At 46.4% G+C, this 16,370-nt stretch overlaps 2 protein-coding genes across 3 annotated transcripts in view; one reads left to right on the top strand and one right to left on the bottom strand.

Annotated features, from left to right (window-relative positions):
• The first annotated feature begins 532 nt into the window (after window positions 1-532).
• TACR2 (tachykinin receptor 2) lies at window positions 533-11,618 on the top strand. 2 transcript variants are annotated; one of them, XM_051800323.1, is made up of 5 exons: window positions 533-1,485; window positions 5,115-5,309; window positions 8,377-8,533; window positions 9,148-9,344; window positions 10,515-11,618. In XM_051800323.1, the coding sequence occupies exons 1-5, from the start codon at window positions 1,088-1,090 to the stop codon at window positions 10,708-10,710; spliced, it is 1,143 nt and encodes a 380-aa protein (XP_051656283.1). In that variant the 5' UTR covers window positions 533-1,087; the 3' UTR covers window positions 10,711-11,618. The 2 variants fall into 2 exon arrangements, with proteins under 2 accessions (XP_051656283.1, XP_051656284.1); XM_051800324.1 differs by lacking the exon at window positions 10,515-11,618 and having other exon boundaries at window positions 9,148-10,138.
• A 1,496-nt stretch (window positions 11,619-13,114) lies between these two features.
• The window catches only part of LOC127476847 (hexokinase-1), a 36,638-nt gene continuing 33,382 nt past the window's right edge, over window positions 13,115-16,370 (bottom strand). Inside the window, exon 18 of the mRNA XM_051800251.1 lies at window positions 13,115-16,312. Within this exon, the coding sequence (XP_051656211.1) occupies window positions 16,168-16,312 (145 nt within the window). The 3' untranslated portion in view covers window positions 13,115-16,167. The remainder of the gene's footprint in view (window positions 16,313-16,370) is intronic.

Below are 16,370 nucleotides of genomic sequence, written 5' to 3'. Positions count from 1 at the left end.
TTCCAGGAGAGCAGGCACGAGCCAGTGCCAAGTACTCTTGGAATTCTCAACCTCAGTGTGTTGCTTATGTTTCTGCTCTGAACTTTAGAGCTGGCAGCGAGCAAGAGTGTGTGCTCCGAGCAGAGTCAGGGGTTCCTCTTCCCTGAAACTTCTGCTTGTGTGAGGGCACTGCATTTCTAGAGCATACCCTGGGAAAGGGGATCAGCCATCCAAAGAGAAGGACCTTGCTAAATTGCATTAAATGTAGCTTCTCTCTTGCTGTGAGAGCTCGTGGGAAAACAAGGGAGGGTCCTGGAAACTCAAGGACTGCAGGACTGGTAAACCTGGCAAAGTCACTACCCTTGCACTTACACCTGTAAAATCCTGATACAGCAGCGTGACCATTTCAGAGGTTATTCAAAACTGGGCGGGGGGGGTAAAACTTCAAGTACCACTTTGCCACGTTTCATTTGATGTCAAATTGGTTGTTTAGTTTTTCCCCAGAAGAGACTCCACCTCCTTTCAAAGTCCCCTTAAAACCTGTAGAGATTTTATCCCAGCGCGACTCCTGCCTCGCGTTCAGTGGTTACGCAGGGAAAGAAAAGCAAATGTCCTCAGTCCCGCTGCAGAGGATTCAGACACCTGGTTCTTTGGAAAATCCCTGCCCTGGAAAAGGATTTCCACTTGGATTGAAGTGTTTTATGCCTTGATACTTCTACTTGTATTTTCTTGACCCTAAAAGTAATCTGAAGGAAGACACCGCTTGTCACCGACCTGGAAAACACCTTCCTTCCCTCCATCTTTTTTCTTCCTTTTTAAAGGAAAACTAAACTTAAGGGAGAGAGTTGTTTGTTAGGTTTTACTCGTCAAGTGGAGGTTAAAATGCCAGGGAAGAAGGAGGACGCCCTTGGCATCGCTCATCTCCTCCTGGAACTGCATTGCATCACTTGGAAAACAGGATGAGAGGATGAGACACCTCAGCCTGATGTCTTTTTAACAGCCCTTAGTTACATGCATGGAAATTCATACCACCAGCATCTACTGCAAGAAAATGAGCAGATGCCAGGAGATTTTCCTTTACACTTAGACGAAGAAGAAAACCACGGGCATGTTGTCTGTTTTTAATGCCAGCAACGTTTCACAGGCTGACTCCCTCGAGGATAGTGGCAACTGGACGTGGGTGACCCAGTTCACCCAGCCAGGATGGAGAATTGCTTTGTGGGCTATCACCTATTCCTTCATCGTTATCACATCCATCGTTGGCAACGTCACCATTATCTGGATTATCCTTGCACACAGGAGGATGAGGACCACTACCAACTACTTCATCGTGAATCTGGCTCTTTCGGATCTGCTGATGTCTGCTTTCAACACCATCTTCAATTTTATTTATGCCAGTCACAACGTCTGGTATTTTGGCGAGGAATTCTGCAGGTTTCAGAACTGGTTCCCCATCACTGCAATGTTTGTGAGCATTTACTCCATGACAGCCGTGGCTGCAGAGAGGTAAGAGGAGAATGGAGAAGATAAGGTCCAAAAAATCTCCTGTGAGTCATAAAAAATCACTGCAATATTTTGTGCAATTGGCCCCCACGTACCGTGTCAGATGCCTTATCAGCAAAGTGGGACAAGTGCCAAACTATGGGGTTTGATGCTAATTATGATGTGATCTTCTGTTTTATCCCTGGCCTGAATCACACACAAATCTGTAACGAGTGGAAGTGGCTGGTATTTTGTTGTTCCCACATTATTGACCATAAATTGTTTCCCAGCCATCCTGCAAAATATTCTGTGGGTTTGGGGTGGGGGTTTTTTGTTGTCTGTTTTTTTAAACCATCAGAAGGATATTTCCAGAGAAATGAGGATACGCTGTGGGATGCTGAAAGTGTTAGCATCCTCAGTCCTGCTGTGAGCCCAGCAAAACACCAGAAATAATGGGAATTAGATCAGAAATGGCAGAGTCTGCTCCCATAGTTCACTAGAATGACTTATTCCAAGAGGGAGGGAAGTAATAACAGTGATTTTGTTTGACTTCTGGGGTAATTTGGTACTTCCATAATATTCTCTTCCATCTGCCAAGTCACTTTTACTTGAGCTTAAATTTGTGGAGTCTGACTGTGTTTACAGCTCATTGTTAAACAACATGGAGCTGTTTTTCTTTTAAATAGAAAGTGGCCAAAAGTTCGTGGGAATTTCCTCCCTTACAGGCAATGGTGTGTACAAGAAGTAGAGGAGGTTAAGCTCCCTTCTAGGCTTTCTACCCTCCTTCCTTCCATCCCTCCTGTCTTCCCTCCATTACTTCCACTCTCTGCCTGGCGCCAGGAGTATTTCTGTCTTTTCCATACTGTGCCCCTGCCACAACCCCACGGTGAAGGTCTTCCCTGGGACAGCCAAACCCCCCATCGAGAAACACTGGCAGTCCTTTATCAAGCCCTGCTGTTGACTTTGCAGTTTCCTTCAGGTTTCCTCTGTTCCTTATCAAGCAGGGCCCTTCCAGCCCCCTCGGGAGGGGAGCCAGTGTCCCTCTGGAGCCATCCAAGCTCTCTGAGTTATCGGGGTCGCTTCCCTAACCCCCGCCCTGCTCGCAGCTCGTTCACACCGGCACGCCCAGCCTCGGGGAAAAAATCAATACACAAAAAAATCAATAAACAAACTAGGAGAGGAATGAGGGCTTTCCCCTTTGGTTAATTCCTGCTGAAACCCGCGCCGGAGCTGGGGACGCTGGAAGGAGCACTCATGAGCACAGGGATAGGGATGAGTGGCGTGTTTGTCAGTCTGCAGCTGTCCAGATGAAAGCAAATCCCTATTTGGAATCAATGGCAACTCACTTTTAGACTCAAAATACACTTTTGCTGCTCCTGGCTTTAAATCAAGGGTTGTTGGTAACTGCTGCTTTTTATACATGTTGTCTGCTAAAGGATATTATTTTTCAAAAGCCCTTTCAACCTGTCCTCATGCCTCCCTGCTCTTGTTCCTTGGGGATATTTAGTGAAAGCACCTATACAGCCAAAATCTCTTTAGTCACGTGGCACAGACCAGAAAGAAAACTTGGCACCTCACTGCAAACCATATTTAGCTATTCTTTCCTTAGCCTTAAAATAGACCCTGACACTGTCTCCTGGAAACTCGCCACTTCCATTTATTGTTATGAGAACTTGCCCACTCGGGCTCCAGTGTTTAACTTTGATAAAACAATGTCTTTTGAAGCAGTTTATTTGTAAGGAAGAAGGCTAAGAAGTGACAGCTCTAAGTCATCTTTGTCTCTGTGGAAAAGTCCCTGGTGATACTGCTCACCACTAGGTTTAGGATTGCTCTGTTTCCCCATTCCAAGCTGTTTAGGGTTTAGGATCATTCTGTTTCCCCATCCTGGAGCAGCTCTTTCCACTGCAGTGCTCCAGGCACAAAAGTAGTCTATTGGTTTCCCACTCCAGTTAGCAAAGGCTCCTAGGACCTGTCTGGAAAGTGTGCAAGCGTGCCCAAAATTGTGTTTTGTCTATATGGGATGAGGACCAGAGAAAGGGTGCCACGACTGCAGTCCCAGCATCCTGGGATGTCACATGGAGCAGGGCACAGAGAGAGAGCACAGGGAGCAGGGGGGCAAAGGCAGTGCTGCCACACAGCAGAAGCGGCCAGGAGATCTCAGCAGGTTTGGTAAATCTCCCAATTTGCAGGACCTCGCCTAAAATCCCAGGTCACCTCAGGGGTGCACCCCTGGCTGAGTGGAAAGCCTCCACCCAGCAGTCCTGTAACACCCTGCCGTGGGCTATGACAGCACAGGGACTGGCATCATTTATTCCCAGGACTTGCCGTTCACCAAGAGCCACAGATCATCATTTCAGGCACTTCTGTGGGCAAATACTCTGGAGAATATTCACCACTTCCTGACCAGACTTGAGCACTGCATAACACTGCCTACAGCAAGCTAATGAAAAGCAAGGTGACATGAAAATTTTATAGCTAAATAAGGCTCTGCTGCCGTGTGGCCCTGGATCACTCCCTGTTCTGCAGAGCTCCCTCCCACTGGCCTGGCCAAGGGACAGCACAATTTGCTATGATTTTTGCTATGAAACTAGGAGGCAATAGGCATTTGCCACTCTATTTTGCCTTTGTAACAACCATGACAAAGAACAGGGGAAGCATGACAAGAAATGCATAATTGATTATGTACTTGTTACGACACCGTGTGTTTCCACACAGGGAACTTAAAACCAGAGAGTGCCCTGACAGGGAACTTAAAACCAGAGAGTGCCCTGGGCTCGTGAGTAATCCAAGAGTCAGAAGTGCTGTGAGGGCTCTGAGCAGGTGTGGGAAGGAGGGGTCAGCACTTCCACTGCAAGCACAAGTGCTCGGGCTTTTACAGACAGAGGTGATAACACAAGTTTTCCACAGCTAAAAATCAGTGGGGAAAAATTCAGGGTAAAGGATACTCAAGACCCCTGTCTGCTCTTGTGATAATATGAGGCATCAGAGATCGGCATACTTAGGAGGAAACAGCATAACAGGCTGTGCTTTTTTTGGTAAAGAATTTGAAAAATTAATTAAAAAAAAAAAAGAGAGAGAATACTTTTTACAAGGGCCTGGCATGACAGGACAAGGGGGAATGGTTTCACACTGACAGAGGGCAGGGTTAGATTGGATATTAGGAAGACATTCTTCCCCTATGAGGGTGGTGAAGCCCTGGCACAGGTTGCCCAGAGAAGCTGTGGATGCCCCACCCCTGGAAGTGTTCAAGGTCAGGTTGGACAGGGCTTGGAGCCCAGCTCAGGTGTCCCTGACCATGGCAGGGGGATTGGAACTAGGTAGTCATTAAGGTCCCTTCCAACCCAAACCATTCTGGGGTTCTATGAAAAATTCTGTAAGGGGAATATTTGCAAAGACCATATGCAGAAGATATAGATGACTGCTTCCTCCTCAGACCAGAAGCATCCATCCCCACGGGTTTAATGCATCCTGCCCTAAGACTTGCAGTCATTCTCTTCAGAAAGGATTCAGTTCCATGATTTATGGCCTGGAACCTATCAAAATATCTCTATTAATAAAGCCCCCTATGCAGTCCTGCTGAGTTTTTACAGTTGCTCTATGTGCTGTATAGATTATCAACGTAACTGTAAAAGCCTTACCTATGTTTCCTGCAGGTATGTGGCAATAATTCACCCCTTCAAGCCCAGGCTCTCTGCTGCAAGCACCAGAGTCATAATTGGGATAATCTGGCTGGTGGCATTTGGGTTGGCCTTCCCACAGTGCTTCTATGCTGAGATCCTGACGGACAACGGGACCACGAAATGCATCGTGGTCTGGCCTGACGACGCTGGATCCAAGCACCAGCTCACGTAAGAGAAACAATAAAACCCCCAGTTCAGGCAGAAGTTAACTAAGGAAATTAATTTCATCTTAAGCTGCTGGTTACGGGGAGTGCTGGGAGAGAGGGCAGGGGAACAGAGGGCTGGGCAGCCAATCTATGCTCAGTTTAAGCCAACTGTGGAAAAAGCTCCTAGGTGATCATGGTTCAGGATAAAGAAAGGCCGTGTGCCATCCTGCCCTGCTTTGAAAACTGGTCATAAGTCTAGAAACTCTAAATACAGAGCTTGGTGGATTTAAGAGAAAGGAGCGTGAAAAGTCTCTAAACAAGCAATAAATGCTGTTCGCAAAAATTTTGGATTTTCTTCCTCCCTGGGGCAGGAGGAAACTGGGTATCTTTAATGCTGATAAGCCATGTAATTAGTTAAAAATTATGCTGCTCTTTTTTTGGGGAAAAGGAAAATAAAACCTGAGAGGAGTGTGCTTCAAACATCCTGAGGTTTTATAGCCTGATTTATCTGAGCACACATCTGCGCCCCCAGAAGTTCCTAAGCCTCACAGAGATTTCCTCCTGCTTTTAAACAAGATTGGTCAAACAGATGAAACAACCCATACCCCACATGTAGGGGATCTGCTGTGATTACTCATTATTCAAAGCATGTGATACACAGAGCAGTTTGAGAGATTTATCAAGCAAAACATATTTATGCAAAGTACTAATGGAAGAACTGGGGAAAAGGAACAAATCGATTAATTAAGTGGAAACAATTTTTCAAACCAAAACCACAAGCTAAACTCCCTGAGTTCACTCTGCACTCTGAACCCTTTTGCCCAGCTCCATGCACATTTTTCCTTGCTCGGTCTTAATCTCTGGCAGACAGCTGGATGCCTTCTAAGGTTAAGTTATTACCAAACTAACAGGTTTTCACACTGATATGTGCCAAGTTCCAGGAGCTTCACATAATTTTGGCCGAGCTGCAGCATATTCAATCACCAATAGCCAGTTGTCCCCAGTCTCCAGAGTCACAGAAGAGCAAAGAGTAAAATCAGGCTCACTTCATGTTGGGTGATGCTCCTCCTGGTTGGTACCCCTTGGCACATGGTGTGGAGCACAGTGTGCCAGGCTCCAGCCAATTGAGAAGGTGGGAGAGCAGATAGTCACTAATAGATGAGTCACTGATGACTATTTCATTCAGATGAACTGTGTGAGGTTTATTTCTCCCACATCCGTGGTTTGGGAAGGATTGAAACAAGTTTCCCAGCATGCCAACGAAATCTCTGTGGGCTGGAAAGTCTGGTCCTGAACATGGCAAATAGCAGGGGCAGGTTCTTTCTGGGATCCCCAGCTGAAGAGCAGCAGCTCCTGACCACAACACATCATTCACTCACTCACTCTGCCTGAACAGCCTCATATCTGCGGGTTTCAGCATCTCTCCTAGAAAGGAAGTTGGAAGCACTGCTCCCCAGAAATCATACTGAGTGATGGATTTGCTGGGACAGATGCCTGCAACACAGACCATGGAGGAAAAGCCATGTGCAGCCATTCATGTGCTAGTCCAAATAATGAGGGACAGAAATACTAAAAAACCCAAAGAAAACCCAAAAGAACGGAGAACTGGGTTCCACTGTTGACTGTGGGTCCTCCAAATCCTTTACAATTGAGTAAAACCAGCCTTCAGGATTTCTAGATAACAGAGCAAAGGAAAATCCTTTTCTGTGGGAAAAAATGTGTATAATTATGATTAGAAACAAGTAAGAAAAACCCCAAACAATGCACTGTGACTGCCAGTGCCTGAGAAATATTGGCTATGAAGGGAATGAATCCACAGAAGTTTAACCAGAATAAAGAACCTTAACAACAGAGGATTTTTTTTTTTCTGGTGACAGGTTAACTTTGCAGTGAAGCAGTAAAGCTACAAGACTAAAAGTTCCTTTTTGCATGTGCTCAAGCTTAGCAATAGGATGCATGCTTAGTTTATATCCTCTCCTCCTCCCTGGATGGGAACCCTAAAAGGGCTTTGCTGCACTCCACACACATCATTAGACCTTCAAAACCAGCACTGCTCTGAGGACAACTGGAAAAGGTGGAAGACAGGCAGGGACAAACTTGCCACATTTCACAAATACAGTATTTTTCTCTATGCAGCCAGTGCTGTGGTGTTTGCAGCCACCCCAAGGAGCAAACACCACCGAGGGCCCCAACACCCATTTCAACAGCGCTGTCAAAGCAGCTGATGTGGGAGTAACCCCAGAGCCTTGTCATACTGAGAAAGACCATTTCCACCCACCCAGCCTTTTGGGGTCACTGCCAGCAGCGTGTGCCAGAGCCCTCCTGCCTAATCCTGGTTTTCACACTGTTTATGTTAATTTGACAGCTGCTGTAACTGAGTGAGCAGGTTGTTCCCTTCCCATAAATGGTGCTTGCTTAAAATAATCAACCCCCAGCACGAGGGAACCAGCAGAAGTTTCTGGGGTAATGTGGAAAGCTGGGAAGGGCTGAGGTAAAATACAGCTGCAGGAAATGCCAGTGCTTTCAGCTGGAGCAGTAACCATTAGCCTGTTGGTGATATGTAACTGCATACATAAATAAAAACTGCCAGCTACACAAAGAGAGGCAATATTCCTTCCTCACTCTCTGCATCTTTGTGCACACTGTCAGCAGCCTTTTGCTGTCCCCGATCCAGGTTTTTTCCACTGTTGCCACTATTGCATTCATCAAGTTACTGTATAATTTTTGGACTATTCCTTTTCCATTCCTGTGATTTAAAGACTGAGAGTCTCAGCCATCTCTCTCCTCACTGCAGTGGGATAGCAAAGATCAGTGCAGGTGACCACAGACTGTGACCTTCCGATAAAAGATAAATCATGTTACTCTCTCTTGAAAGAGCAGTGAATCCAGCCCAAGGACTCCTCATCACCCCACAAGAGAGACGAGGTTTTGCTGTTTACAGAAGTCTCTATTACAACGATTGTAGGCAAAATTTCTGCTTTGTGGTTGAAGTTGATGGAAGCCAGCCATACATGTCCAAAAGACAATTTCTGAAAGAGCCCTCCGAGAGCCATACCGACTGTGAAAACCTGCTTGTTCTTCTCTTTCAGGTACCACATTGCCGTGATCGTGTTGATTTATTTGCTGCCTTTAATGGTGATGTTTGTTGCATACAGCATTATAGGAATCACTCTGTGGAGAAGTGCAGTTCCAGGCAACCACCTCCACCGAGTCCGCTATGAACACCAAGTTAATGCCAAAAAAAAGGTCAGAAGTGAAACTTAAAAATCATTCCCCTCAGCACACCAGCCCTGCTGGCTCCAGTTCCAAAATGGAGCCTGCAGCGGGTACAAAATCTTGTGGGACTGGGCATGAAAAGTTAACAAAATATTCTGGGCCAGGGGTAAAGAGCATCCCCCAACAAGTTTGAAAAAAATGGTGATTAGATGCACCAGCCAGCCTGCAAGGAACAAAGGCTCACAGGAGCAGTCCAGTTCCCAGCAGTCCTTAGAGAGTAAAGCCTGGTGCCCAGTGAGTCCACACGTGGTAGGATAAACCAGGGTAAAACTCTTGACAGGCTGAAGAGGTTTCAATGTAACAGCAGTGTTCTCATTTCCCTGCACATCTCCCTGATGCAGAAGCAAGCAATTCCTCTGCAGGACTTGGTGCACCTGGAAACATTTGCTCTAACTCCCTCCCTGTTCCCAGTTTCTAACACCACAGCTGGTTTCTTTGCCATAGCAGCCCAGCTCTACATTCCATACACTGCACTTTGTGAGGGCAAACCAGACCCAAAACAAAAGCAGCACTTCCCATTGCCCCAGAAAGCTCAGACAACCACACAGAGGCCCTGGAATAAACCCCTGGTTTTGTTTTCCTAGTTTGTGAAGACCATGGTGGTAGTGGTGATCATTTTTGCTGTCTGCTGGCTGCCCTATCACATATACTTCATCCTGGGGAGCTTTAAGGAAGACATCTACCAGCAAAAGTACATTCAGCAGGTGTATCTTGCAGTCTTCCTCCTTGCCATGAGCTCTACCATGTACAACCCCATCATATACTGCTGCCTTAACCAGAGGTGAGTAGTGTGCTCGTGTGTGCACAGAGAAAACAAAAACCTGTCTGAAAAAGCATAAGTTTCTGGAGGAGAGAACAGCTGTGATTTTCAACTGCAGTCCATAGGCTGAGTGGACAACTTAATTTACACTTTGCTGATAATGTGAGATGGGGCACCCTCTGAGCGAGATTTTAAGTCGGCCCTTAAGATTTTCTGCCTCGGAATAAAATGCAGGCAAGCACATGTAAAATCAGTGCAGCCACATTTGCACCCAGTTCCACACGCAGACCATCCTACTTCCAAGGGAGGGATCTGTAATCCCTGCAATGCATCTGCTGAGCTAATGCTGGGCTGGCTCAGCCACCTGCTCCTCCCAGGCCATCCCCCCAGCACAGCCCTGAGCCCCCCACAGTCTGGGGAAGCAGGAGTAGCCCAGGGGCATCCTGCTGCAGGTCCCATCCTGGCATGCACGAGGGAGTCCCCACGAGGGAGCAGCTGGGAGAGCACAACCCCATCATGCCAAGAGATGTCCCTCTTGCTCTGTGCTGGTGTGTTGGGATGCAGAGTGTGGGAGCTGCTCCAGCTGCCCGTGGATCCCCATGCCAAATCCTGCATCCATAGCCCGCCTCTCCCTTCAGCCTGGCTGCATGCAGTTCGAGGGTAACCAAATGCCTAACTCCAGAGGGACACTGAGAGGCTCGTTTCAAACAGCACCCTGCCTGTAAGCTTGCAAAAGAAGACAGTTTTGCAGCCCATCTAGCCAACCTGCATTTAACATGTAACACCCAAACATGTTCTCTCCCTCCTTTCTCAGAAAGCAGACAGCTTCCTCATTTAATAATTCATGTTTTTTTAAAAAAGCTTCCAGTGGGTAAACACACGTATTTTCCTCAGATGCTCTCAAATGCTGTTACCAGCATGGCCAGCATCATCTACTGAGCACATCAAACAGCCTGCCATTTCACTGATCTTATATATTTACTTAAAATATATGGAAATCTGATCATAAACTCCTATTGCACCTCCCTCTGTGGTTTTATACATTTAGCTCTTCACCTCTCTCCTTTGATTTCAATAGAAATTTTTTATTTCCATGGTCATCCACAGGTAGAACCAAGTCATGAATTTGTTCATTCTCTGTGCAATTAAAAAGATCATTTCACCACTTAATTTCTTTTCTCGCACTGACAGGTTTCGTTCTGGTTTCAAGCTGGCCTTCCGGTGGTGCCCGTGCATAAAAGCAACTGAAAAAGACAAACTTAAACTTACGACCCCATCTCTTTACCAGACAACCCACAGGAAGTCAAGAACAAGCAGTTTTGACACAGGAACTCAGCTGAATGAGAAAGAGAAGACATCATTTACCCTCACCCAACTGAAGCTCTGATTTCCTCCTCCTGGTTCTGGCTCTATCCTCACACACCACGTCAGGGCAGCAGATTTGTAGAAGCCCAAGGCAGATTTTTTCTCTGGAGCAACTGTTTCCTACAAGACTTCTTTAGACGCCATCAGCATTAAAAGCAGCCTGCTGGTAATACTTGTGTCCATGTAGGTCCAAATATCACCCAGCTATGGATGTAGGTTTAGCTCTCCCATACATCAACAACTGCAATACAGAACAGAGATCATGCCCCTGAGGTCAGAAGAGCAGCAGACCTGAGGCAGTGCCCATCAGTGGAATAGCAATTATTCTCTTCCACATAATGATCTTCTCTTCCACCAAGACACTTAAATCTGGAAAAGAGGTGCTGGAGCAGCAGCAGAGGTGCTGGGGCTCACCTGGCCCAGTTTGGATGGACCACCGGGGCTGTGTGGGCAGCTGTCCCATGGCTCAGCAGCCCCAAGGTGGGTAAGACTGTGGATCAAAGCTTGTTTATATCAAAGGCAAATACTAACACCTCGAGACTGAAAAATCAGGCCTGCCCTGAAAATTTTCTGAGTTCTGGAATTTTCATGCCTGCAATTTCCCCAGCACTACCTCTCATGAGTTAAAAGAGAGAAAACAGTTCCTTAAGACATCATCATTGCATGGATTTCTATAACCTTGTAGCAAAATACGATGTCATTTTCCTATTAAACTCCTATTAACAAGTGATTCCTCCTTCACATAGTTAATTGTGGAGCCTAATTTGGAGAGTGAGGCTCTCTGGAGAGTCAGCAGCCAGGTGTGGGCTGCCCACTGGTTTGGTCAGTGCTCATGGATGCATTCTGAATCCTTCCCCTCCTTTTAGTCCTAACAGCAGCCTGACCCATCACTGTCTTTTCCCAGATAGTCCCTTCATCTTCTCTTTCCAGACTTACCCCATATTTATCCTCACTGCTCTTCTCTTATCAGATATGAAAATAAAGGCTGAAACATGTAATCTTCCAAGCCTGAGGCATTATGTGCAGGCATGCAAAACAGGAGGAGCTGAAATCTAAACATTATATAAAAGTAATACAGCATTTAATACTGGTGTGATAAGTAGCACCTCACAATCACCTTCACCTCTCACTAATGGTTTGTAAAGAATATCACAGAGCCAAACCTTAGTGATTAAAAAGCTCCTATAATGTCAACAAGATCATTATCTGAAATATTCCCCTTTGCTCTGTGAAAGTAAAACTACAAAGTGCTTCCAGGCTTAAATTCTGCAGAAAATCCAGAAAAATGATTTGCGGCTTGAACTGAAAGAGTACTCAGGGATATGATCTTCCCAAGACTGTTTCAGTACAGGAACCAGTAGATATATCTTCCTTGTCCACTTCTCCTCCTCTCTGCCTGCTGTGGAGAACAGTTATGTTATGCAGAGGCCCAACAAACTTGTTCCACTAATGGGACAATAGAGCCCAGGGCTGTATGCCCTTCTGGAAAAGTTCACAATTTTATGTCATTCCAGCAGGTAGTTTCTAGTCCAGACGTTACCTGTCCAGCCCTCCTACCTGGCCAGCCTGCTTCTCCCAAGGTTGTGCTGCTGGTGTGTGCAGGGGGCAGAGGGGGAGTAGGAAGAGGCATTTACAGGCAGCCACCGACTGAAAACCATCTGGGAGGGATGCTCTGCCAGGCACACATCTCTGGGATCAGGCTAGAGGTGGGCAAAGACTTCTGCTCAGAGGAACTGCAGGACACCTACAGAGTTCACTATATGATATACATAAGCTGTACCTCCCCCTGCCCAGCTGATGTGATTCTAAGGCAGTTTTCTAATGCAGAGCTTTTCAGACCAAACAGGCCTACCTTCAGCATCCCCCCCTTCCCCTCCACCTTCCATCACACCTGAACAGCCAGAGCCTATTTCAGATGTCACACATGTGCTGCCAGTGCAGCCCCTGTGCAACCCCTGACAGGCACCAATGTCTGCTGACAGCTCAAGGCATCCTTCTCTTGTTTGGTGCAGAAAGCAGGGGGCGATTTCTTCAGGTTGCAAAAGGAATTCCCCATGCTCTGGCGGACTCCCACGGCAGATCCTGAGGTTTCATCCCACAGAAACAGCAACAGTTAAGGGAGCAGAGACGCTCTGAGCCCCTGTTACACTGGAAGAAAAGGCATGCCAAGGCAGGCTACATTATTCCTGTGATACATGAGGTAACAGGAACACCATGCTCCACAGTAAATACATGCAATTCTTCATATAAATATAGACAGGATTAAATACCACGCAGCAGTAAAGACCTCCAGGGCAGCACCAAATCCCTCCTCTGCATGGTTTCTTGTGCTCTAAGTAGCAAAGCAGTCCCTGCAGTCAGTAAAGAAAATATTTGAAGAATCTCATTTTTAAGGCAAAGGAATGAACAAAAAGCACAGAACGGGGTTCAGAAGTTCAGAAACACTTTATTTTGCCTTCTGCTATTTTCTTAAGAAAACAAAACAAAACAAGGTCTGCTTGTTTTAAAACTCATTCAAAAGGCTTCTGAGAGAACCCTCAGAGGAGGAAGGAGCAGATGACATTACAACAGTGGTATGCAAATGGTCTTTTCCCCAGGAAATATAAGATTTTTGTGTTCATATTGCAGTAACTACAGCTTAACAATTAAGAGGACTGTGATTTTATTCACCAAGCCTAAAAGCTTTAAGAAAGACATCTCAGTCATTGCTTGGATAACATTGGAGACATTTCTTCAGACAGTTATAGCGTGTGATTCACTTGGAACAGTTTCCTAGGGGTAAGAAGTAGTCTGGAAATGAAAATCCCACCAGGTGTCCCTTTGGAAAAGAACTGCTGTGTCTTATCAACTATGGTCCACGGTAGGAAAAGTTACGCTGTTAGAAACACAAACTCACTCCCTATTTGTTATGAGCTGGATCCAATAAACAAAATGACCTATGCCAGCATCTCCAAAATTCACAGTCACCCTGAGACCGAGTTTAACTTCCACTTCTCATTCCCCTCTACCCTGCACTGAGCCTAGCTCTCAGATGCCAAAGAGCTCCAAACCCAGGTCCCCAGGCACGGCTCACACCACCCCTACAGCACTGCCGACTACGGGCAAGCACAAGATTTGCAAACCTTCAAGCAATTCAAATGCAACATGTCCCCTGTGCCCAAAAAGTTTCTCACCTTCTTCTGTCTCCTGTTTGGGGTCATAGCTGCACATCAAGGGTGTCAGACACTATTCAAGCTGTAACGTAAAATGGGTTATTGAAGAAGCACAGCTCTAGTGTATGCAAAAGGGGCTTTCATCTACAACAACTCCAACACAGGCTGTGCCAACCAGTGGTGTACGAGCACCTGACACCAGGATTCTGCAAACGTTAACCCTTTGCACACAGGGAGCTCACCGACTGTGACATGATGTATCCATCACTGTGTATCTGGCAAAGCCTAATACAATCACACTGCTCTCGGTGCAGTGGGCTGAGGTTTTCCTGCACTGCAGATCCCCCTGCACAAGACAGGGCATGAGGTGCCCCCAGACAAGCTACGTGCCCCCTAAGATTTGGGCGTTGTCAGCGCTGTGCCTCTGCTGAACTACATTAGGAAACACGAGGCATGGGGACCTGGGTGAAATCCACCCTGTTTGAATCTGACCCCGAATGCCCGGGAATAAAAACACACACACAAAACACAGGCACCACTGGGATTAGGTTGCAGCTCTCCCTACACAATAGCTCTTCCCAAAGCACTAAGCCACCAGCCAACAGCACCTCTTCCAGAAAGAACCACTAAACACCAGTTAACGCACATCAAAAAAGTTTAATATTTTCACAAGTATCACGTAACACTAGTACCAGAGCTACTAGTGTGCAAAGTAAAAAGACTCTCTACCTTTGCAAAACCAGTTAGGCATGCAATTTTTCAGGTAGACACACACTTAAAGCTGCAATGACTGTTTGTGACTCACATGTTACTTTACAACATTCACTCACAGTGCACCATAATGCATATTGAAATGTTATTGATAGGTAGGGCAATCCAAATCTTAGAGGAGTGGAATGAGGAAAAAGAGGAGTAGCCTGCAAATTTCCATCTACTTTCTGCAGGAAAAGGCAGCAAGGAAAACCATGCAGATATCTCAAATTCATTTTTGGTAGAAGAGTGGGAATTAAGGAGTACTGTGTGGTCTCCCTCTTTGCAGAAAGTGGTGTGACTTGCAAATGTTACTCGACATTTACCTTCCTAACTGCTTTTCAATTTCAGTAATGCAACTGGTATGCAAGTATAATAATGGCATCGACTCGACAGAGGACAGGGGACACCAAGTGTGTATGATCTTTGCTGTTGCTTTCATCCTTGGAATAAGCTGTGTCCAATTTTGGCTTGGTGGGTTGTCTATACGCCCAGGTCCTCAAAGGCAAGATCAAAATCAAACCCTCCTATTCCTTTCTGAGCACTAACTCTAGCTGAGTGTTTGTGTTCTGAGTGATTGCTGAACAGTATTAAAGATTAAAGCTCTGTGTGGAAGCAAATACCCATTTAAGGCGAGAGACGGAAGTGCCGCATCCGAGGGACGCAGGCGAGCTGCAGGTTCCGTGGAAGGGCAGCAGCAGTGCCCTGATCCAGACTAACAAGAAGAGATAGGAAATACTTTTTATAAGAACTCTTAGACAGAAGAGCACAGCACAGCCGTGCAGGGACCATGGATCTGCCGATCTCGCAGGTCTGGAGGTTTGGATTACCCCAATCACCAACCACTTCATTTTACTCTTTGGGGATTTCTTGCCGAAACGCGGCGGATTTCGCCCAGTAACACAACACTGCTCACAGAAGCAATGGGAAATACCAGTGGAACCAGATCTGTGGGACAAGGGCGTTTACTTTTACCATGACAGAACAGGCATCAAGGAAGCGAGTAAGTCGCGGTGTCAAGTCCCACTACAGAGTTACGTGCGTGCACGGTGCTGACACACCATAATGTTTTCACAATCGCTTTAGACGGAACAACAGCAGGTAGATATGCAGGAGGGAACTGTTGCTTCCCCTTCACTAAAAGCATCAACACCCAGGTCTGGTGGTCAGTGTGCTGGCAGTGCGCTCACAGGGATGCTGCAAAGGACACACTCGGTACGATGCAACGGTAGCTCTCAAAGCACATCACTTGGGGGCAATTTCGTCTCAGACAACAACCGAGTTTTGACAACTGCAGAAATTATAGACTGATTTTTTTTTCCATGACCTACAGATGGGGAAGGTACCAACAAGGTGAGTAAGAAACATGCAGATTGGGGTCCAGAAACAGGAGATATTATTAACAGCACACATTCTATCTTGTATCCTATTTTTTTTTCTTTTATGTCATTAGTTGTAATTTTTTTTTTTCCCCCCGATAAAGCAGTGAGTTCTGGGTTTTTACCAGTTCTGACTATGCAGTCGCTGCTTTATGAGAAAGTGCTCACAAGACAGAATCGGGGCCAGGGTTGTGGAGTTCAGTTCTGCTCGGCCTCGCGCAGCCGGCATCCCACCGCTGTGATGAGCGCGGCCCCCTTCCCGCTGCCGTCCTCCGACAGCAGGAAGGTCACGTCGCAGTTGGGTGCCAGGTCCTTGACTGTTTGGTGCATGATCCTTGAAAAGCTGTGAAAGGAAACACGGGCAGTGGGTGAGGGAGGCCTTGCACCATCCGCAGAGCAGA

This window comes from Manacus candei, unplaced genomic scaffold (genome assembly GCF_025592945.1).
Source record: "Manacus candei isolate 608988 ecotype Guabito, Panama unplaced genomic scaffold, ASM2559294v1 h1tg000050l, whole genome shotgun sequence".
In the NCBI taxonomy this organism is placed as follows: Eukaryota; Metazoa; Chordata; class Aves; order Passeriformes; family Pipridae; genus Manacus; species Manacus candei.
Note: the sequence above shows the minus strand (reverse complement) of the source record. Positions and strands in the feature narration are given on the sequence as shown.